This window comes from Pogona vitticeps, chromosome 2, assembly GCF_051106095.1.
Source record: "Pogona vitticeps strain Pit_001003342236 chromosome 2, PviZW2.1, whole genome shotgun sequence".
Lineage (NCBI taxonomy): Eukaryota > Metazoa > Chordata > Lepidosauria > Squamata > Agamidae > Pogona > Pogona vitticeps.
The window spans coordinates 163,382,286-163,404,951 of record NC_135784.1 but is presented as its reverse complement, the minus strand read 5'-3'; the positions used below and the strand labels follow the sequence as shown (position 1 = coordinate 163,404,951).

The window sequence follows — 22,666 nt, the reverse complement described above, 5'->3', positions numbered from 1 at the left end:
TCACTGTTTTTCATTGTATAGAACAAGAGATGTAGATGCTCTTGAATAACAATCGGGTGTAGTTTTGTCCTGTCTAAATGGTGCCTGTGTTGTAGATGCTCTTGAATAACAATCGGGTGTAGTTTTGTCCTGTCTAAATGGTGCCTGTGTTCATGTGGAGGAACATTGTATATATTTATGTGAATGAAATGTTTGAAACCACCCAACATTGGATGTTTTTTGTGATTTCATGTATGTTGGGTCAAGGATCTCTGACACACTCTCTCTAGATGTCGAACTGGATAAACGCATTGGCAAAACAGCTATCATGTTCTCTAGGCTCACAAAGAGAGTATGGCTTAATAAGAAGCTGACAGCATATACCAAGATCCAGGTCTATAGAGCCTGTGTCCTGAGCACACCCCTGCACTGCAGTGAATCCTGGACCCTTTGTGCACGGCAGGAGAAGAAGCTGAAGACCTTCCATATGTGTTGTCTCCAACGCATTTTTGGTATCACCTGGCAGGACAAAGTTCCAAATAGAGTAGTCCTAGAATAACCTGGAATTTTTAGCATGTATACATTACTGAAACAGCGATGTCTACATTGGCTTTGGCATGTCATGAGAATGGCTGATGGTCGGATTCGAAAAGTTCTCCTGTATGGAGAATTGGTTGCAGAGAAATCGCCCCAGAGGGAGACCACAGCTGTGATACAAGGATATCTGCAAGCAGGATCTGAAGGCCTCAAGAGATGGTAGAATTCGAAACGTTGACATCTCAGTGTTCAGCCTGGAGGCAGGCAGTGCAGCATGGCCTCTCCCATTTTGAAGAGGCACTTGTCCAGCAGGCCGAGGCAAAGAGGCAGTCCTGAAACCAGCAAAATCAGGGAGCTGGACAGGGGACAGATTGTATTTGTCTTCAGTGTTGAAGGGATTGTCACTCTCGAATTGGACTTCTCAGCCACAGTAGACATTGTTCTATAACAGTGTAATGACCTCTATTCAGAGCATGTTACCATAGTCTCTACCAGAGACTGAAGGATGTCTACTATGATGAGGAAAGCTGTTGCAGGCATTATGGAATAATATGCATTGATTATCTGTGTTGTGATCATTTCACTAGAGCTTTGTTGATTTTGATTGTTTTTCTGTGCATTGCTTGCAGGTGGGTGAAGTTTGAGGAAGATGTGGAAGATGGAGGAGAGCGCTGGAGTAAACCATATGTGGCTACCCTCTCTTTGCACAGCCTCTTTGAGTTGAGAAGCTGCATCATCAATGGGATCGTCCTTCTCGATATGTCTGCAAACAGCACCGAAGACATTGCAGGTGCTGCTTTTTGATAAATATACAGTATGTCACAGCAGTACACCTTGTCACATTTCATGAATATTTTAGTATATCTTTTCATGTGACAATACTGAAGAAATGACACTTGGCTACAATGTAAAGCAGTGAGTATACAACTTGTATAACAGTGTGAATGTGCTGTCCCTTCAAAATAACACAACACACAGCCATTAATGTCTAAACCGCTGGCAACAAAAGTGAGTACACTCCTAAGTGACAATGACCAAACTGGGCCCAAGTAGCCCTTTTCCTTCCCTGGTGCCATTAGTGTCACAAGTCTCAAGTGTGAAGTGGGAGCAGGTGTTATTGTTCTCACTCTCTTAGACTGGTCACTGGAAGTTCCACATGGCACCTCAGGGTAATGAACTATCTGAGGATCTGAAAAAATGAATTGTTGCTCTACATAAAGATGGCCTAGGCCAGTGGCAGTGAATCTTTTTGGGCCCGAGTGCCCGAACTGGAAAAAACAAACAATGGGTGGTGAGCCATGATGACGGCAGAACCAGATGTGGTGGCAGAAGGGGGAATCCTAGGCATGGAGGGGCCTCGAGACTCCACTTCATATCCGCTACTGGTGCTAGCTGCTCCGCATCCTGGCCCACCGCCTGTTGAAGCACTAGCACTACGGCTGTAGTCGCCTCCTGAAGTTTGGCTGTGGGGGGGAGTAGCGATCTGGAGACTTATGGCTCATGTGCCTGCAGAAAGAGCTCTGCATGCCAGCTGTAGCACTCATGCCATAGGTTCGCCATCGCATTGGGCTATAAGGAAATTGCCCAAACTCTGAAACTGAGCTGCAGCATGGTGGACAAGACCATATAGCGGTTTACTAGGACAGGTTCCACTCAGAACAGGCCTCACCATGGTCGACCAAAGAAGCTGAGTGCCCGTGCTCAGCGTCATATCCAGAGGTTGGCTTTGGAAAATAGATGTTTGAGTGCTGCCAGCATTGCTGCAGAGGTTGGAAGGGTGGGGTGGAGTCAGCCTGTCAGTGCTCAGACCATACGCCATACACTGCATCAAATTGGTCTCCAGGCCTGTCATCCCAGAAGGAAGCCTCTTCTAAAGATGATGCACAAGAAAGCATGCATATGGTTTGCTGCAGACAAGCAGACTAAGTGTCATAGGTGCAGCTGAAGAACTGGAACCTGAAGGGTTAACTGTAGCTGAGGAGAATGCTGAGCAATTAGAAATACAAACATCTGAATCGCCTCCAGATTCTCCTCCCCCAGTAGACAGGCTGAGGGTCAGGCTTCGGGGAAGACTTATGACAAAAAGGTCAGAGGATCGCTTGAAGGCTGCCCGCAGAAACATCCGATCAACTAGCCCTGAGTTCTGACAGGATGAAAAGGCTTCCAGCAGTTCAAGGGGCTGTTTTTACTATATAAACAGCTCTCAGATGGCTGAAGGACCGTGGAAGCAACGAGTCAAACCTCTGGCTTGCATCCATGCTCCTGAAAACCTTGAACCTTGTTCTCTGGACCCTTGGCTTTGGACTCTGACCCTGGACTACGTTGTGTGAGTTGGCTTTGGTATTTGGATATCGGCTCTGCATTCCCTGAATTCCTGACACAGGACTGGCTTATTGGACTCTGCTGTTGTAACCCCTGGGAATGTGACACTAAGAACATGGATTTATGGAACCATGTCCTGTGGTCTGGTGAGACCAAAATAAACTTATTTGGTTCAGATGATGTCAAGTGTGTGTGGTGGCAGCCAGGTGAGGAGTACATAGACAATTGTGTCATGCCCACTGTCAAGCATGGTGGTGGGAGTGTCATGGTCTGGGGCTGCATGAGTGTTGCCAGCACTGAGGAGCTACATTCCACTGAGGGAACCATGAATGCCAACAGTGACATACTGAAGCAGAGCATGATCCCCTCCCTTCAGAGACTGGGCCGCAGGGCAGTATTCCAGCATGATAACGACCCTGAATACACCCCAAAACGACCACTGCCTTGCTAAAGAAGCTGAGGGTAAAGGTGATGGACTGGCCAAGCATGTCTCCAGATCTAAACCCTATTGAGCATCTGTGGGGCATCCTGAAACGGAAGGTGGAGGTGCGCAAGGTCTCTTAACATCCACCAGCTCTGTGAGATCCTCATGTTGGAGTGGAAGATTCCAGTGGCAACCTATGAAGCTCTGGTGAACTCTGTGCTCAAGAGGGTTAAGGCAGTGCTGGAAAATAATGGTGGCCACACAAAATATTGACACTTTGTACCCAGTTTGGACATTGTCACTTAGAGGTGTACTCACCTTTGTTTCCAGTGGTTTAGACATTAATGGTTGTGTGTTGCAGCGTCTGTTCTCAAGTCATAGCTTGGGGTTGACATGAAATTTTGCCAGAGACCTTGGAGAGGTGTTTCTAGGTCATTTAGGCAGTACTGGGCTATGTGGATGAATGGTCTGCTTTAATATAAAGCAACTTGATATGTGGATTTGGCTAACACGGTTTCTCTTTTCCCCAATGCCCACAAAATAGTGCTAGTGAAGGAACACTAGCTTCATTTTAGGGGCATTCTGGAAGAATGCTTAGACAGCTGCAGCAGTGGCAGCCACTGGAGCATTCATTTTTTGAGTAACGTTTCTTCATACATAAAAGTATGCCAATCCTTGTGGTATGTGCTTCCCAAAACTATCAAACCATTTTTGCTTCCTGCACAATTTATCACTTGTAAATAAGTGGGTAAATTTGGGAAAGAGGACATTTTGAGTCAGTTGTAGTAGATTCACGTGGATGTGATACAAGTTGCCAGATAGGCTTGTAACCTGAAGATCTTCTCTGAGCTATTTATCCTCAGTCATCAAGGTTTTGTCAGAGGGTTTTGTGTGTGAATGGAGGCCGCTTTCCAAAAAAGATGTTCAGATCATTGGCCCATCTAGTCCAGTACCGTCAGCTCTGACTGGCAGCAGCCCTCCTAGGTGTCAAACATGAGTTTCTCCAGCCCAGTTGGAAATGTCAGGGAGTGAATCTAGGATCTTCTCAAGCAAACCGTGAGCTACAAACAGCCTCTCCCTTAAATAGTAAGTTTTGGTAGAAATCAGAGATTTCATGGCTTCTTAATCAGAGAGGAAGAAATTTGGAATGTGCCATTTGTTGTGTGGTAGCAAAAAATAATATGATCTTAAGGAAGAGATAATGGAAATTTCCTCCATACTCTTTCTGTTTCGCTTTGTCTTGTCTTGTCCTCTCATATCCTCCCCTCTCTCCCTTCCCTCCCCTCCCTACTTCTCTCCTCCCTTCTTTTCTCTTCTAATGTCTCCTCTCTCCAGAAAAGCAGCTTTATACAAATGGGTTCTTGATTGGTGAGATTCCATTCAAGCCCTCTGTTATCTGATCATGTCCGCTTCTTAGCACATTTCCTTCCCATGCGGGTTGCCAGCGACAGTCAATTATGCAAGATACCTTACTGAGGCATTGTGCTGCAGATTGCTTATAATTCGCTTAGATAGGCAGAGAAATAAAACTGAGTCAAATTGTGGAACTGCATTATCTAAAGTAGGGTTTGCAGATGCATTATTTAGCCAGTGATTGAGCGTTTTTGAGTATGGCTCATTAACTGAAGAAGAATCCTTGCCGGATGGAGAAATAGTCTGCAGAATACTTCTGTAACACAACCTCTGTTGGTGTCTGTGGCTCACAACATACTTGTATCTGGCTCACTGTTTTAATTAAAAATAGCCACGTAATTTGAAGTATGCCTTGTATTTATCCAGGAATGGAATCAATTTTTAGTTGGCTAATAGTTTTCCCTGACAGAGAAGAGCTGTTTGCCTTGCTTGCCATTCTGGGAAGGTGGAAATGAGTATCCCATGCAGTAGCTGCTAAACAGAGCTGGGGGAAATTGCTTTATTGCACTGCTACTTGGCCATGCTAGCTGGTAGGACTCTGGGCGTTGTTACCTACCTACCTACCTACCTACCTACCTACCTACCTACCTACCTACCTACCTACCTACCTACCTACCTACCTACCTACCTACCTACCTACCTACCTACCTGACTCTGTGGCCTGATCCACCAATGATATTTTCATTCCTCTGCTTTTAAGAGTCTCGCTAGATGTAATGTAGAACACTGGTTCTTAACCTTGGGTTACTCAGGAGTTTTGGACTGCAACTCGCAGAAGCCTTCACCACCAACTGTGCTGGCTGGGGTTTCTGGGAGTTGCAGTTCAAAAACATCCGAGTAACAAAGGTTAAGAACCACTGATGTAGAATATAATATCCCCATTTTTTTTCCAAAATGCAAGAACTAGCCTCTGTGTGTTTTTGTGATTATGATCAGATCTCAGCAGGTGGGGAGGAGAAGTTCAACCCTTTTCTCCCCTGTGTCTGTCCTGCTGAACATCAGTTTGCTGATGGCGGATTCCATCAGCTTCACTGGCCCAGTGATTTCTTAGCATCTTGGTCAACCAGTCCATGCGCACAAAAGTTGTTTGTTTATGTATGAACTTACAAATTCTTTACTAATTTTCAGTCAGGGAGACATTCAATCTACTTGGTATTTGAGTGGCTCAACAGTTTCCTCTTTCAGACATGATTCTAGATCAACACGAACCTTCTCATGAATTTGATGAGAACATTCGTAAAAAAGTCTGGGAAACCCTCCTGAAGAAGCATCATCATCAGAACGAGAAGAAAAAAAACAACCTTCTCCCAATTGTACGCTCTTTTGCAGAAGTAGGCCAGAAAAAGACTGATGCTCAGCCAGCGGAGAAGCCAGGTAAGATTCCTTGGGTCCTGGCCACTGTGATACGGGTTCACTCAATGAGATGTGGGCAGTCTGCCTTGTGTAACGAAGCCCTGGGTTGTCTCTAGCTATACCTATTGGGGGGGGGGGGGGACAAAAGGCATCCATGGAGTTTTTTTTGTTTGTTTGTTTGGGATGCTGCGGCAGGTGACCAAGAAAGAGTCTGACAGACAAAGCGAGGTTCAGGTGAATAGAGGCAATTTAAAGTTTCTCAGGCAAACTTATGTTTACCTCTGTGCCACTTCCCTTTTCTTTTATATTCTTAAGTATGTATCTGGGAGTACTCAGCTTTCTCTTGTCAAGGCAGTTAATAGCAATAAAACTCATGTAATGATATCCTCTAATTCCCAGTGTGGTGCAGTGGATAGAGTGATGGACTAGGACTCTGGAGAGCAGAGTTCGAATCCCCACTTGGCCATGGAAACCCACTGGGAGAATGGGACATGTAAAATCACTCCTTAAACATCTTGCTTACCATGAAAGCCCCTATTAAGGTTGCTGTAACTTGGTTCCAACATGACAGCACACAACAACAACAACACTAAATTCTCTTCTTTAGTCAGGATGGGGAACATTAATTTTGAGCAGTGGTGAGCAATGTGGGCCCCACCTCAGAACCTGCACATCCCACCCCAAATATAAAATAAGCTTTAAAGAAAAAGTTGGGATCCCAGCAGTCCTCTTGTGCTCTCCAGGAAGTGGAAGATAATTTTGTCATACAGTATTTTGACCCTCCCTAACTGTTCTTAGTCTCTCTCTTTTAAAATGGACCCCAGGAGTCAAAAGGAGGCCTTTTCAGGATTCTCCCAATTTTGTGAGGTGGACATGTGGGTAGTGTAGATCAGTGGTTCTTAACCTTGGGTTACTCAGGTGTTTAGGGACTGCAACTCCCAGAAGCCTTCACCACCAGCTGTGCTGGCTGGGATTTCTGGGAGTTGCAGTTCAAAAACACCTGAGTAACCCAAGGTTAAGAACCACTGGTGTAGATCATGGGAGTTGATCAACCTTCCAAGGTGAGGAGATGGGCACGCGTGGTCCCTGAACCTCTGACAACCCCCACCTCTGAGTTTGAGTGATTTGTTCTCTTTATTCCCCCTTAAGTATAATTTGCAGTGTGTTTGATTTTCCTCCTTTTTGAAATAAATGTTCATAATATTTGAATGTGTTTCTCTCCCCCCACCCAAACAACATCTACCTACCATGAAATCCTGCTATGTATCTCTCATGAGGGCTTGCCTCACTGATGGATCTCTCTCGTTCCTCATGCATGTAAGATCCTTGAAATGATCCAGAGACAGGTATATCCTTAGACAATCGCTTCATGTATTCTTTCATACCAAGTTTTCTCTGGTTTTCATTTTAGGCATAACTTCTCTAAATCTCCAGCCTCCTTCAACCACCCCAGAGATGAGAAATGGATTGAGTCATGAAACTACCCCAACTGACCTGAGCAAGGTAAAAAGCTTTTAAAATTATTCATTTATCCAACTTAATCACTTTGGTTAACGTAAGGGCAGTTTTCGACATCAGTGTATTAACATATATAAAACCTGCATTTCAGTTACAAATTAGAACAGTGGCTAGAATCCTATTGGGATTTTACTCCAGAGTAGTGAAATTGTGTAAATAAGAATGATGAACTACAGCTAAGGAACAAGTGACTAGTTGCATTCCTGATTGCATGACTGCCATGTGATCAGACACAAGGCTGGCATCTTGTTAGTTAGTTGCAATTTGCACCATAACTTATGTGATTTGACTTACTCTGGAGTAAAATCCCAGTAGGATTCTAGCCACTGTTCTAATTTGTAACTGAACTGCAGTTGCACATTTCAGGGTGTTTTTTTTTAAAGGCCCATCTCTGGTGCATAAGTGATAATCTGAAATTGAGTTGACCCATGTATTTCAGTGGAAATTAAGTACAACCCAACCTGGATGTAAACTAACCTACCACAGCCATTTATTTCTGAGTAAATGTGTACAGAATTGCATTGCAAATCGCACTGTGCTCAACAGAATAGTGGATAGAGTGATAAACTAGGGTTCAAATCCCTGCTCAGCCATGGAAACTGACTGGCGTAGTGGAACTGGAAAAAGACACTCCTTAAATACTGTACTTACCCTGAAAGTACAGGGTACAGGGAAAGTACCTGTTAGGGCCACTGTAAGTTGGTTATGACTTGACAGCAAGTAGCAACAGCAACAACAAGTGTGCTAAAATCAAAAAGTCTCTAGACAATATAGTAATATTTGTTCTAGAATTTGTATTGCGACGAGTAAATGCTAGATGTCAGACAGGTAGTATATAATAAAAGACATGCGTAACCTTAGCCATGAACTATCTTGAGGGTGGGTGCTTATGAAGTACTTATTTTTTTAGCCTTAGTAATCCTTCTACAGCACATTTCTATCTTGCTTGCTGATTATTACCTGGAAATATTATTTACATGTATTCCATTCAAGACATTCACCCTGTCCAAATTAGGATTCTGTTTGCAGAAAAATATTAAAAATTGCTTGAAGAGGCATTTTATGTGGAGAAAAAAATTAATCCTTATTTGTGCCTGCTAATTTTCCTCTTTAGGTGCCTCTTCTCTTCCTCTTATAACAAGAAAAACATGATGTCTGGAATTTTGTGTCTCATTTACAACAGGCTGTTCCACAATCAGTTTTTGCTTTAGGTCTGCTGAATTATCTGGACTACATTAAACAGTGACAGATCTTGCTGCCCTGGATTGATTTTATGGACCATTCCTTTAAGGAACTACTGGCCTCTGCCTTACTATACTTTGAGTATTAGTTCCAAAGGAGATATTTTAAATGAATAACTTCTATGTAGAGTTGGTTGCAGGAAGGAAAACAAAGGTATTACCAATTGTCTATTACTAGAGTTTAAACAAGCATTTTTCAAGCTACTTCCTTGATAAGCACAGTTTTAGTAGGATAAAAGAATTCCTAAAAGATCACCCAGAATTTACTTGTTTATACAGTCCTGTATGTATTTGCAGGTTTTCATAGCACTTACAACTTCTTCATCATTTACTGTTTGTAAAAATCTAGTCCTTTACACAGCCAGTCAGATTCATCAGGCTCTACAAAACCAGTTCTTAATAAGCTTTGCTTTAATTTTTGATTAGCTCACTTAACTAAATGCATCGTGTGACATCAGTGTTAGTTGGAGGTGGGGCCTTGTGATGCAGTAGTTAAACTGCAGTACTGCATCCAAAACTCTGCTCACCACCCAGGTTCAATCCAGGGAGCTGGCTTGAAGTTGACTCAGCCTTCTATCCTTCTGAACTTGGTAATTTAAGTACTCAGCTTGCTGGGTGGGTGTGCAATGTGTAGCCTGCATCATTAAATTGTAAACTGCCCAGAGAGTGCTTTAAGGTCTTTTGGGGTAGTATATAAGCAGCATGCTTTTTTTAAATTATGCTATCTAAAGGCACTATCTAAAGGTGCTTTAAAAAAGTCACTGAATAGTTAGTGCAAGAAATAGATTTTCTATGGAGCCTTTAGGGCTGTCACGTTAATAAGAGGGGTAGGAAATGTACCTTGGCTGTGTCTATGCCTCGTGCAGTATCCCATTGCAAAATAAAAATAAAAATAAAAATCAGTGGAAGTCAGTGAAAAGGGTTTCCTAGGAACAATCTGAAAATTAAGGGAGTGTAATAACTGTCCAGTGAACCTCCTTACAATTTCAGTTCAAGCTTAGAAACAATACTTTGTTCCCTGGAATTAGGCAGAACTTCATTTTATGAAGAAAATCCCTGTTGGAGCAGAAGCCTCAAACGTTCTAATAGGAGAGGTGGATGTTCTTAAACGACCCATCGTTGCCTTTGTGCGCTTAACACCAGCTGTTCTTCTCCCAGGCATGACTGAAATTCCAATACCTACCAGGTAAGAGTGATCAGAATAATCAAAAACTACAGTATACATTTTTGTATGAGGGTGTGTGTGTGTGTGCTGTTCATTTGTACATTTTGTCATTTGAGATGTTGCTGTTGCAGAATTGTGCATCTTGTGTTTACTTATTTTTTTGTTTATGACTTGTGAAAAATGAGAATTGTTTAGGCATGGGAGGCAGGCAAGGTAATGAATGAATGAATGAATGAATGAATGAATGAATGAATGAATGAATGAATGAATGAATGAATGAATGAATGGCCCTGAACAACGATTTTTGAGCCTGGTGGGAACTGAGGGCAAACATTGGGACTCGAGTCACCTGAGGTCACCCATCTTGGCATTAGCTCCACATGTGCAGCAGGGGAGATACCAGTGTGCTTAATGAAGGCTATAGTTTGACAGTTGCTGAAAAAGATCTCCTTTAACCTTGGAAGACTGATTAATTACTGGCTAGTCTCCAATATTCCATTGGGTATTGGGGGGGCAGGTTTGGAGTCCCAGGGACCCTGGTTTTTGGGGTGGGTTCTAGCCTCTAGGCTGTGGTCCCCAGGTTTTGAGGTTCCAGGGGCCATTATGCACAGACTGTGGAATACAGAATGCTTGCTTTTGGGGACTACCTTATGCTTTGTGCTAACAGTAACTTAGAGTTATGGAGGTAAAACTGATATTGAGAAACCACTTTTTTCTCTCCCCTTGTGTGCAAGACAGCCAAATATTTTCTGTTGGTTTTGATGAAAGTGTTCACATTTTTCCAGAACAGTTTCTGTACAAATAATGCAAGTTGTGCAAAACTTTCATAGATGTTGTCTTGTTGCATCCACTGGATGGATTGTTTGTGTCTTTTTGATTAATCAGCCAGTCCTTCTGCTTGCTGTGTTTGTGTGCTTAGCTTTACAATAGGAAAAGGCGTAGAGGCATATTGCATGCACTGCAGAAACCTCAGCAGGAAAAAAAACACTAATTGTCTTTCTCAAATTGGAGACAAGGAATTTGTCATGTTTTTAAAATTCCTTGTCTTGATAGCCCTCTGTGTCAAGACAGCTTAAATTAATGAGAATGTGGAATTCAGTGAATAGTCTTCACATCCCTATTTCAGGGACAGCTTAGTTTTTCTAGTCCAAGCACATCTATTGGGCTAAAACCACGTCTGCTAGTGCTACCCACCTATTTATTCATGGAATTACTGGGTAGGATCAAAGTCAATGCTTTTGGCCATTGTGTGACAGCACGTTCTGAAGGAGATTATCATATATCACAGTCCTGCAAAATGCATTTCTCTTTCCCTCCTTCCCACCATCCAGCAATGATGGGTCATTCTCCTTTGTGCTGAATATAACCACAGTACATCCAGCATATCCTGCAAAGGTACAATGTTTCTGTCAGGCCCGTGGCCAAATGTCAATAGCAAAGATCAGCTTCACACCTTACATGGGCAAGGTATTCCTTACTTGTCCCCCATGGTTAAAACTAGTATTGCGGGAAGCAAGCATGTTAAGGGTAGATGGCCTTCACTCAGGTACATAGCTTTAAATGAACCTTCTATGTTCATCTTGGATTGGATAAGGGTCTCCATATGATTGTGCATCAAGGTCTTTCTATGCATTTCTATACTTTTTCCCCTAGAAGAATCATTGGGTCAAAACCTCTGTATGAATAGCAAGCACATAGATGACATCCATGGCAGACTGAAGATGCATTTATGTTGACCACACTGTCTGCCTTTTGTTCAGAAAATGGCAATAAAAACTGAGCAGAAATGTTTCATTTATGGAGTGTAGAGCTGCCTAGACAGTCTTACTCTGGGGAATGGTCCCAAATTAAAAAATTTATAAACCTCTAGGCTACTGAATGAGAGGTCCAGACTGGTCCCTCCCTTCTGTTTCCATTCTGATGTGCAGTTGCTGTTGAAGCCACTGTTTTCACAAGGAAGAGTAGAGCCGACATAGGAAGAAGGTGGGGCTGCTGTCCCACCCCAGTATCTCAAAACCGGTGAAAATCCAGCAGGATTGTAAATTAATCTGAAGGGAAGCAAGCAGCCTGATACTTCAGTTTGGGGCTAAAACTGGTTGGGTGGGGGCTCCGGGAAGAACTAATGCATCTGGTACCTCCCCTCATGCTATTGCTAAGATTCTTTAAACTTATCACAACATTTAAAAACTAGTGTGGGGATAACCTTGGAGCACAGGCTTCCTTTCAGCCCAATTGATTCTCTTGTATCTGTGAAAAACTGCAAGCCTCTACTTGGTTCCAATTGCTATTAAATAAAGTTTGGTTTCTTCTACAATAAACACTCTCTGTTATTCTTTCTAAATTGCTAGGTTCCTGTTTATTTTGCTGGGGCCAATTGGCAAAGGACCACAGTATCATGAAATTGGAAGGTCGATGGCCACCCTCATGACGGATGAGGTACAGGAAAATATAGAACATTTTTTGGCTGCTTAGGCCATTTGCATTGCTTTGGAATATAGGTAAATACACACATCTAGCTGCAGGACTGAGTGTGCTCTAGAGACTGTAGTAAAGCTAGGAAAGAAAGCCATCTGCTTCCTGCATTTAAGGTCCTTCCTAGCAATACCCTGGAAAAAAGATTAATTAATTAAAGATTAATTAAAGCTTAATTAATTTCTGAATAATCAAAGGTATGCATAAATTGTATTATGGTAGTTTCACTAATGCAGGATCTGAAAGGGAAAAATTGTGCTTGATGCATGTTTGCTGGTGAAAACAATTGCATTTAGATTTTCCTGCCTCTGCTTCACATTACTGATTGCTGTTGGCAGGAATGGGCAAATGGAAAACATCATGGTGTTATAAAACAGTTCAGTGTGCCCAGATAGATGGAAGAACCTGTCATTGACTGTCATTCTAAGTAGTCACCCTGAGAATCTATTTCTGTGCATGTCATCCCAAAAGAAAATATACAAGATAGTTTTAAATAAGCAAGAGGTCATTACTAGGTGATTGCTCCCCTTCATCCTCTTCTGATAAGAGCCGACACTTGGCTAGGATGACTGGTCTCAAACAGCATTTGAAAAGCATTAATGCTCCAAAAGGACTTGGTGATGAGCAGCTAAGTATGTGAATATGGTGTGCATGTGTGAAAGATTAAAAAAAGATACTGAAAACAAATAATAGTGATGGAAGACACATCCATGCTCAAATGGCAGATAAAGTGGAGTGGGCAGCTGCTTATCAGTAGTGACCGTCTCTTTAGCTGCTGGTTTATTTTTAAATAAGAATAACAAGAGGCACTAGAGGAACACTAGAGGAAGGAGCTGGTTGATTTTGTTAAGGGCCACCAACTTTTCTATAGTTATTTGAACACTGAGAAGAATGTCACAATGGCCAGCATGCAGGATTTGCTTATATGACTTGTAACATGAGGCAGGGTCCCAAGCCTTGTACCTGTTTTATGATAGTACTGTACGTATTTAGAAGAAAATGTTGAGAATTTTGATTATAACGTGTATTCTCATAACGTCAGCAGAGTAAGGAGATACTGGTTAGCAGAGATACTTATGACGCTATGACACTGAGAGAGTAAAACCAAGAACTTAGTCTATTTACATATATACATAGAGAATAGACATTCCTCTGGCAGCATAACATGACATGAAGCCACACACAGCATAGGAAAAAGTGATCTGACTTACAGCAGATAAAGACGTTCATTTTATACATGACTTATGTACAGTTCTGTGACCAATCAGAAAATACATTACTTCATTTTCTGTTACACAAAGTTTCGTCATGCACCACAGCTGTACAACATTAAGTCTTAATCCTTGATACCATACCTGAATATAATCTATAGTTGACTTGGGTAAAATCAGCCATTTTACATTTAACTATACAACATTAATACTGTATTTAATACATTTTCATATCAAAATCTCAACAGAAAAAGAAAGGCAAGTATAGATTTGGGACAACGCTGTTCTTAGCTGCAGAATGTGCACGGTTTAGGAGGAGCTTTGTGAAAGCTGGTTAATGGAGATTTACCTCTGATAAAGGCATATAATAATTCAGTGATCATCTTAAATCACTGCACATGCATAGATTGCTTCACTTGCCTAGTAAAATACTAAATATCCTAATAGCATCTATATTCCTTCTGCAAAAAACTTATCCAATTTAAATTACCTGCTTATCTATTTTATGTCTTATTTTTAAGGATTAGTCAATATCTTCTTATACAAAGAAATATACTGTATTTAATAACAGTCATATGCATTTGAAATTGCTTTTGTTGTTATTTCGGTGTTAAATGAAACAAAAATCAATCATTATCTCTTGGCCTCTTGTGTATAGATTTTCCATGATGTTGCTTACAAAGCCAAGGATCGTAGTGACCTCATAGCTGGCATTGATGAATTTCTTGACCAGGCGACCATACTGCCACCTGGAGAATGGGATCCATCAATTAGAATTGAGCCACCAAAAATTCTCCCTTCACAAGTAAGTCTAATCTTTTTTTAAATATAGTATGCCAGAACACAGCAGATGCCCTTTGGAAGGGCAGACATATAATCAAAGATGGTGTTCTCTAAATCCGATATGGCTGAAGGGCAATTGATATCATATTACAGTGGTGCCTCGCTTAACGGGCGCCCCGTTTAACAACAAAATCGCATACCGACGAACTTTTTGCGATCGCTTTTACGATCGCATTGTGATGTTTTAAATGGGGGGGAATTGCTTTGCGCTAATCGGTACCCTGTTTCGCTTACCGATTATCGCAAAGCGATGATTTCCTCCCAGCTGATTGGCGGTTCACAAATGGCCGCCGGGTAAAAAAAAATGGCTGCCCACTGTGTTTAGGGACAGATTCCTTGCTTACCGGGCAGCGAAAATGGCCGCCGTATGGAGGATCTTCGCTTAAAGGTCAGTTTTAAGCCCATAGGAACGCATTGAAGGGGTTTCAATGCATTCCTATGGGCTTTTTAAAATCGCATAGCGACGAAATCGCTTTGCAGCGATTTTTGCTGCACCGATTAACGTCGCTATGCGAGGCACCACTGTACATGTTAAGCCTTTGCACTTGTCTCTGCCACTGCTGATCTGTCTGCCAATATTTACCCCCAGCATCCCCCACAGGCCAACCCAGGCCAAGAAGTGCTAGAAAGTACACAACATTTTGGGGGTGGGTGGGTGGGGATTAAAACGGGGATTGACCAGATATCTACTTCTGGGTTTAGTTTTTTTGAAGTAGGGAGGAAAGAGGATTTGAGGTGTTCAGGAGATCCTACAGTGCACGAATAGTGGAAAAGCTAATATTTGGTGGCTGGACAGCTGCAGGGGTTCTTGGAGGATCCTGATCATCTGGATCCATTTCAATTGGGGTTCCCCATGGGACTGAGACAGTTCTGGTTGCTTGCTAGGTGACCTGTTATGGGAGCTGACCAGTTAAGTGTGACTCTGTTAGTACTCCGGGACCTCACAGTGGCCTTTGATACTGTCAACCAAAGTATCCTCCTCGATCGATTGTTGGGGTTGGGGGTTGGGAGGCACAGGATTGTGCTGGCTCCATTCCTTTCTCGGTAGCCGGTGCCAGATGGCACAGCTTGGAGAGGTTGTTTTTTGAGCCCAAGAGTTCTACAATTTGGAGTCCCACAGGGGGTCAATTGTCTCCCCATTACTGTTCAACATCTACATGAGGCCATTGAGGAATGTCATTTAGAGATCTGGAGGGTGTTGCTATCAGTATCCTGATGAGACACAACTTTATATCTTTTCATCATCTTCACGGGAAGCTGTACAAACCCTGGAGTGCTGCCTGGCTGTGGTTATGGACTGGGTGAGGGCTAGTAGGCTGAAGTAGAATCCTGACAAGACAGAGATTTTGTTGTTATGAGGGCACCCTGATTGATTAGGGCATTTGTTGCCTGATTAGGGCTTTTGTTGCCTGATTAGCGCATTTGTTGCTCACACTCCCCCTGAAGAATGAGTTCTATAATCTGTGTGTGTGTTTTTTTGACACAGCTCCAACTGAGAATCAGATCTTGGCTGAGGCCAAATCTGCTTTTTCCATCTGAGGCAGACTGCACACCTCCTCCCCTTTCTCAACAGGAAGTCCCTAACAAAACTGATCCATGCATTAGTAAACTTGAGGATTGACTATCACAATGCTCTCTGCGTGGGGCTACCTTTGAAGGTGGTTCGGAAGCTACAGCAAGTGCAAAACACAGCAGCCAAGTCAGTCAAGGATACATCGAAATTTGACAATATCTTGCCTGTCCTGACCCATTTGTGCTGGCTGCCAGTATGCTTCTGGGCCAAATTCGAAGTAATAATGTTAACTTATAAAGCTTTTTATGGTTTAGGACTTCAGTGCCTGATAGAATGCCTCTCCTTCAGGTCTACCTCCTGTCCCACCCAAACCTCCCAGTCATTGATGTTGCGGGTAGACACTTCAAAGGAAGTAATCAACTAGAAACCAGATCTTCTCAGAAGGGGCCACCTTGCTTTAGAATGCCCTTCTGGTGGAAGGGCATGGGGTCCCCAAACCTTTCACTCAGAGGGCCACATAATATATTTGCGATCTTTTCGAGGGCCGAAGGAACACATGCATACGAGCAGGCACATGCACACTCCTGCCCACCCGCAGTCCCGCAAACCCTTCTGCCTGCATGTGTGCACTCCCGTCCCCCCCGCCTGCCTGCATGAACTCTTGCCCACCTGCCCGCCCACACAGACAGGCCAGATAAAAAGGCCAGGTGGGCCGGATGTGACCCACGGGCTATACTTTGGAGACCCCTGCTCTAGAGCTTCAGGAAGCAAATTAAAGCCTGGCTCTTCACCCAGGCTTTTGAAAGCCCTATTCCTTTTTAATTTTAATTATTTTGTAATTTTGTGACAGCCCTGTGTTGATGGTCTACTGCTTAATGTTGAATCAGCTGTCTTTATCTTTGCCATCTTGAGGGTTATGTGATGCCTATTAGACATTTGGGGTTTTCGGTGGGTCTTTTTTCTTTTCTTTTGTATGTTTCCTGTTTCTAATCTTTGTTTTGGACACTTGTATTATTTCCTCTGCAGCTGCCCAGATTAGTGGCTTGCCACTAGGTGGGCAGGGTATAGGTTCATTAAATAAATAAATACATTTTGCTCCCCCTCTGCTGTAGAAAGACTGCTCAGCTCAGCTATGTTGGCACCTTGTCGCTCTGGGTGTCCTGTTGTCCATATTGCATCTCAGCTCAGACAAGCTAATCGGTGAAGCCTAATTTGGCTTTCAGTATGTTAATGTATGTTCCTGGGCTTTCTTTTTGTCTTCTCACCACATGGCCTGGGGGTGGGGCCTAGGGGGTAGGACTTTCTGCTTTAAAAGAGCATGTCCCAGGACCCTGGACCCTTTCCCCTAGGAAGCTGGGCTGAGGGCGAAGGCCAGGTATGTTTGCATGGATGCCTTGATGAGTTTTCTTTTCCTGGGCTTTCTTTTTGTCTCCTCACCACATGGCCTGGGGGCGGGGCCTAGGGGGTAGGACTTTCTGCTTTAAAAGAGCGTGTCCCAGGACCCTGGACCCTTTCCCCTAGGAAGCTGGGCTGAGGGCGAAGGCCAGGTATGTTTGCATGGATGCCTTGATAAGTTTTCTTTTCCTGGGCTTTCTTTTTGTCTCCTCACCACATGGCCTGGGGGTGGGGCCTAGGGGGTGGGACTTTCTGCTTTAAAAGAGCGTGTCCCAGGACCCTGGACCCTTTTCCCTAGGAAGCTGGGCTGAGGGCGAAGGCCAGGTCTGTTTGCATGGATGCCTTGATGAGTTTTCTTTTCCTGGGCTTTCTTTTTGTCTCCTCACCACATGGCCTGGGGGCGGGGCCTAGGGGGTAGGACTTTCTGCTTTAAAAGAGCATGTCCCAGGACCCTGGACCCTTTCCCCTAGGAAGCTGGGCTGAGGGCGAAGGCCAGGTCTGTTTGCATGGATGCCTTGATGAGTTTTCTTTTCCTGGGCTTTCTTTTTGTCTCCTCACCACATGGCCTGGGGGCGGGGCCTAGGGGGTAGGACTTTCTGCTTTAAAAGAGCATGTCCCAGGACCCTGGACCCTTTTCCCTAGGAAGCTGGGCTGAGGGCGAAGGCCAGGTCTGTTTGCATGGATGCCTTGCTGAGTTTTTTCCCCTGGGGTTTCTTTTTGTCTCCTCACCACATGGCCTGGGCTGGGGCCTAGGGGGTGGGACTTTCCTAATGGCGTGCGAAGTTCTCAAATTCTCTGACTGTATCTCAGCCCCTAATATGGTAAATAGGAAAGCAAATTAGATTTGCATACACCTGGGAGGCAGGAAAGTTGTAAAGGTTGGATCATACTTCTGCACTATTAAAGAGCAGGCCGGGTAGGTGGGGCTCGTCAGCCGTGGAAGGCAGCCCATCTAGGAGAAGGAAAACTCCAATTTCAAACCTCCACTGCCTTGTGGCTATATCCACTGATAGAAAAGGCTTCAGGAGTAAACCTCGAGGCAAAATCCGGAGCTGGAGTCCCGAAGGCAGTTCTTGTCGTTCTGCCAACTCCTGCGACGTTGCCAGAACCAGTTGTATTGGCTCTTGCCTTTCCATTGGACCATTTCAGCAACGTGGAGAGGGGGGATCTGCTCCTTGGGTAACAGCCTATCCTCCATATTACTTTACCCGGGCTTCATGCTCTGGAGGGGACACTCCTCAATTCAGAGCATGTTACCATAGCCTTTCGAGAATGAAGGATGCCTATGGATGTTAATGTAAAGGGCATGCCTTGATGGCTTGTCCATGCAAACTGCAGGGTTGCAAGTAGGTTGCTGCAGATTGAGCTGAAGGGGAGATAAATACAGAAGTCTTCCCCCCCCCCCCCACACACACACACACTGGCTGCCAAGGGCTAATGTTGTTGTGATCATCTGGTCTTAGGCAAGAGCACCAACCTGAATACAGGCCACTGGCTATAAGTGGTGGTGCTCCGAAAAGCTCAGTGAATGCCCTGTTTCTACCATCTGCCAAGCACTGATAATTATACACTGGGGAGATCAGTGATGATGATATGTGGGTTACTTGGACAATCTATTGCGACAAATGTGCATGCCTGTGCATTGCTGTAGTCCCTCCAGGCCACATATTCTGGACACCTGTATCCTTCTTTCAACAGTTTGAGGGCGAGGAAGGAGACCTCATGCTTGTGGAAGCCTCTAAAGATGCAAGATCTTGCTTTAGTAGTGTCGTGTGGTTTTCCCCCCAGCTTCTAGTGCAGCTTTTAATGAACATCTAGTCATTTTTGGTTTTGGGGAAAAAAAAGGAAATAATTGTATTTGTTACCTCTCAACAGGTCCCTGAGAGGCAAAACCTCCCCCAAATTTCACCCATCCTAACCTTCAATGGTCCTGATCATTCTCCCAGGCTGCTCCTTATGCCTGATGGGTATAAGTGAAGATGAAGATACTAGAAGGGTAGATTTAAACTTGTTGTTCAAGCCATCCGTTGTATAAAGCTCTTCTTGAAGATAATCTCTGTCTTCTTCCGAACTTCATCGCAGACCCCACTTCCCCCCCATGAAAACATTAAGTTCTTCGTCTGCAGAAACAAAAGGCCAATGTAGTGTGAACAACTGGCTAGAATCATAGTGGATATTTATGGGAGTGTGAGAGCAAACAGAGCGTTTGTTGGGATTAATTGATGAGGAAGTAGTTGCTGTAAGAAGGTTCATTAATTACCTTAGGCTGTTCCTCTTCAGGCAATATAAAAGATGAGTCTGGATTATTATTAAAGGAACTTTTATTAACACAACCTGTAACTTCTTCTTTATTCAAATCAACAGAACTATGCAATGACAACTGGGGAGGAGAACACTCCCAAAACCACATTAGAGACTTCTCATTACTATTATCTTTCAATAACAAGTTTTGGCTAGTTTCTCTTGATCGGTGGGCGGTCTCAGGTATCCACTGCGTACTGTGGGACTATTCCCCTACCTGCGGTTTCTCGCCCACTATTGCTGGATCCACGTGATTTACATATTGTTCCAGACCCTTGCCCTTGGGGTAGACTAATACCGTCCATTCCTCTGGACTTAGTCCTGGTATCACGGGTCTTATGCTTTCTCTAGTCAGTATCTTTTCTCCTTCTTCATTTAAGTTCACTGCCGGTCTTTTGCTAGGCACAGAGAACACCAGGGTATCTTTATCTTGCTTCTCGGTAATGTTTTCGTTGAAAACTGTCACTTTCTCAGTTTCTTTGGATATGTTTTCTTCTTCTGTCATTTCCCTCACAGCTACCAGCTCCTTCAACTCCTCTCCCTCAGACGTATCTAACGGGTTTAACTGCCTTTAACTCTCATGGCTGTCTCGTGTCATCCCTGTCTCCTCCGCGCGATCTCCTTTCTCCTCTTCAGTGTGTGCCCCTGTCTCTTGATCTTTCCCTTGTTCATTACCTATCTCCCACTCTGATCCTATATCTTCCCTTGCTTGTTCCTTCCCTTCTGTTTGCTTTGCTTTAGAGACGCTTGAGGGGACGGCTCACTCTCTGACTCCTTGGTAGCCACTATCTCACAGTTGCATTTTGGTTGTGTGCCGGATTGCCTATTTGATGGTACGTGTTTGGCATGTGCCTGTGGCACCTTGTCAGTTCTGGCTGTGGGAATTTCCAGGGCTCCTCTTGTCCACATGCAAATATCCAACAGGATTCAGGCTAGTATGTATTTGCACATGTTTTAAACTCACCTCTCTTTTTCCTCTTTCCCATTGTTATTACTTCATATATCATTAATCAAGACTGTAAAGTCCTGGAGCAGGGACCTGTCCCTTTTTCCTAATGTTATTTTGTAGAGTGCCACGTTCATCAACAGCCCTCTTTAACCTCCCATTTACAAAATTCCTTGCCACTCTCTGCTCTCTTTGGTCACCCCATTCACTCAACTGCAAGCAGAGCCTTCCTGCAGAGATCACCGGCTCAAACTGTCTCCAGCTCTGGGGGCGCTTTTCTTCACCAGTGATTTTTCTTTTCTTTTCTTTTCTTTTCTTTTCTTTTCTTTTCTTTTCTTTTCTTTTCTTTTCTTTTCTTTTCTTTTCTTTCTTTCTTGAATTCTCATACAGAACTGAGGAAGATTAATGGTAGTTTTAAAATACTGCTCCTGTTTTATTAGGAAAAGAGAAAGATGCCAGGAACGCCAGGAATTCCAAATGGAAGTATTTGCCACGAGGAAACAGAAGATGACAGAGGGCCGGAGCTCCAGAGAACAGGAAGGTGAATTCTTTATATTAGATCCAATGGCTTCTAGTCATGGTGACCATGTCTCCCCTTCTCTCACGATTGAAGATGGATTCCACTTAGTGGAACTTGTAAGGGATTCAGGTCGTGAAGGAATGTGTATGTAATGGGATATGTTAACTGGGGATCTAGTTATACGTCAGAGAAGGGTGTTCTTAATATATTAGGTTTTTTTTAGTGTTGATGTGGTTTGCTCTTTGAGGAAATAAGGGAATAATATGCTGGCCATGTTTTGGTTTTTTTAAATGATTATTTTTAAAACAGATGTTCAACATTTGGGGGGGGGGGGGAAACCCTGTTGACTTTTGCTAGCAGTAAGGCTACAGTGAGAAGTTACTGCCATAAGAGGAAACCGGCAGTACATTTGGATACTGTGTCAGTAGAGACTTAAAGGTCTTAAAATGCTGTAAGCCGCCCAGAGACCTTTGGGTAGTGTGGGCGGCATATAAATTAAATAAATAAATTAAATAAATAAATAAATAAATAAAAGTAATTACAGCAAGAGCAATCTCTCCCCTCATTCCTAAGTAACATTTGAATGAGCTCGATGTCACAACCACCATCCTCAGTGGCTCTCGGTATGTGGTGGACTGGTTATCAGATAGAAACTAAGGAGGTCGGTTTGTTTCTTTTCTTTTTTTTAAAAAGGCTGTAGTTTGTATTCAACATGGTGTGTACACACAGAGATACTTAAACATATTTTGTCACATCTCATTTTGGGTGGAATAGGTTTCATAGAGTTGTTTTTTGTAGCAATATAAACTTCTGTGAACAGAGGCAGATGAATACAATTTGTCATAATTGCTCAACACCATCGCTTTCCATTCGTAGGTGGTAAGAGATGGTCTGTATCCCTCCTTCATTCACTCCTCTGGCAACCAAATTACCAATCAGTCAACTTTTTGGTAGTGATCCCTGTATCTTTTTCCCCCCCTTTTCTTTGCAGGCTTTTTGGTGGCTTGATCTTGGATGTGAAACGGAAAGCTCCTTGGTACTGGAGTGACTATAAAGATGCTTTGAATTTGCAGTGTTTAGCTTCCTTCCTCTTCCTGTACTGTGCCTGCATGTCTCCTGTGATCACCTTTGGGGGGTTGCTTGGAGAAGCTACAGAAGGACAAATAGTAAGAAAGTTTCCCCTTCCCCTTCTTTCATGAATTATGGTAGGTAACAGCAGCCGCATCCGTGCCCTTACAAAAAGTGGACATTTAGCTTGACCACTGTCCTTCTCCCTTTGAGGTATGCATGCTATTCAGCATAAACAGATACACCATTTTTAACTCATGGTTCCACAGATCAATTTGAAACTGTAGGATCATGAGATTGGTTTTCAGATAATTCATTTCTTATGGAGGACAGAGTCCCCATAATCTCATTCAGAATAGAATGAAGGCACATTCTTAAAATCACATACCTCAATGAATTCCCCCTGAATGCATTTCTGCCACTGTTTTGCATTCACAATCAGAGT

The 22,666-nt window shown here is 43.4% G+C and overlaps 1 protein-coding gene across 4 annotated transcripts in view; it reads left to right on the top strand.

Annotated features, from left to right (window-relative positions):
• SLC4A8 (solute carrier family 4 member 8) overlaps positions 1 to 22,666 on the top strand; it is a 119,034-nt gene that overhangs the window by 55,576 nt on the left and 40,792 nt on the right. For all 4 annotated transcript variants that reach the window (XM_072991060.2, XM_020784555.3, XM_078384613.1 and 1 more), the window contains 8 exons: positions 1,146 to 1,306; positions 5,861 to 6,049; positions 7,440 to 7,531; positions 9,816 to 9,973; positions 12,301 to 12,388; positions 14,294 to 14,440; positions 21,074 to 21,174; positions 22,145 to 22,319. In XM_072991060.2, coding sequence (XP_072847161.2) covers positions 1,146 to 1,306; positions 5,861 to 6,049; positions 7,440 to 7,531; positions 9,816 to 9,973; positions 12,301 to 12,388; positions 14,294 to 14,440; positions 21,074 to 21,174; positions 22,145 to 22,319 — 1,111 coding nt within the window. The remainder of the gene's footprint in view (positions 1 to 1,145; positions 1,307 to 5,860; positions 6,050 to 7,439; positions 7,532 to 9,815; positions 9,974 to 12,300; positions 12,389 to 14,293; positions 14,441 to 21,073; positions 21,175 to 22,144; positions 22,320 to 22,666) is intronic.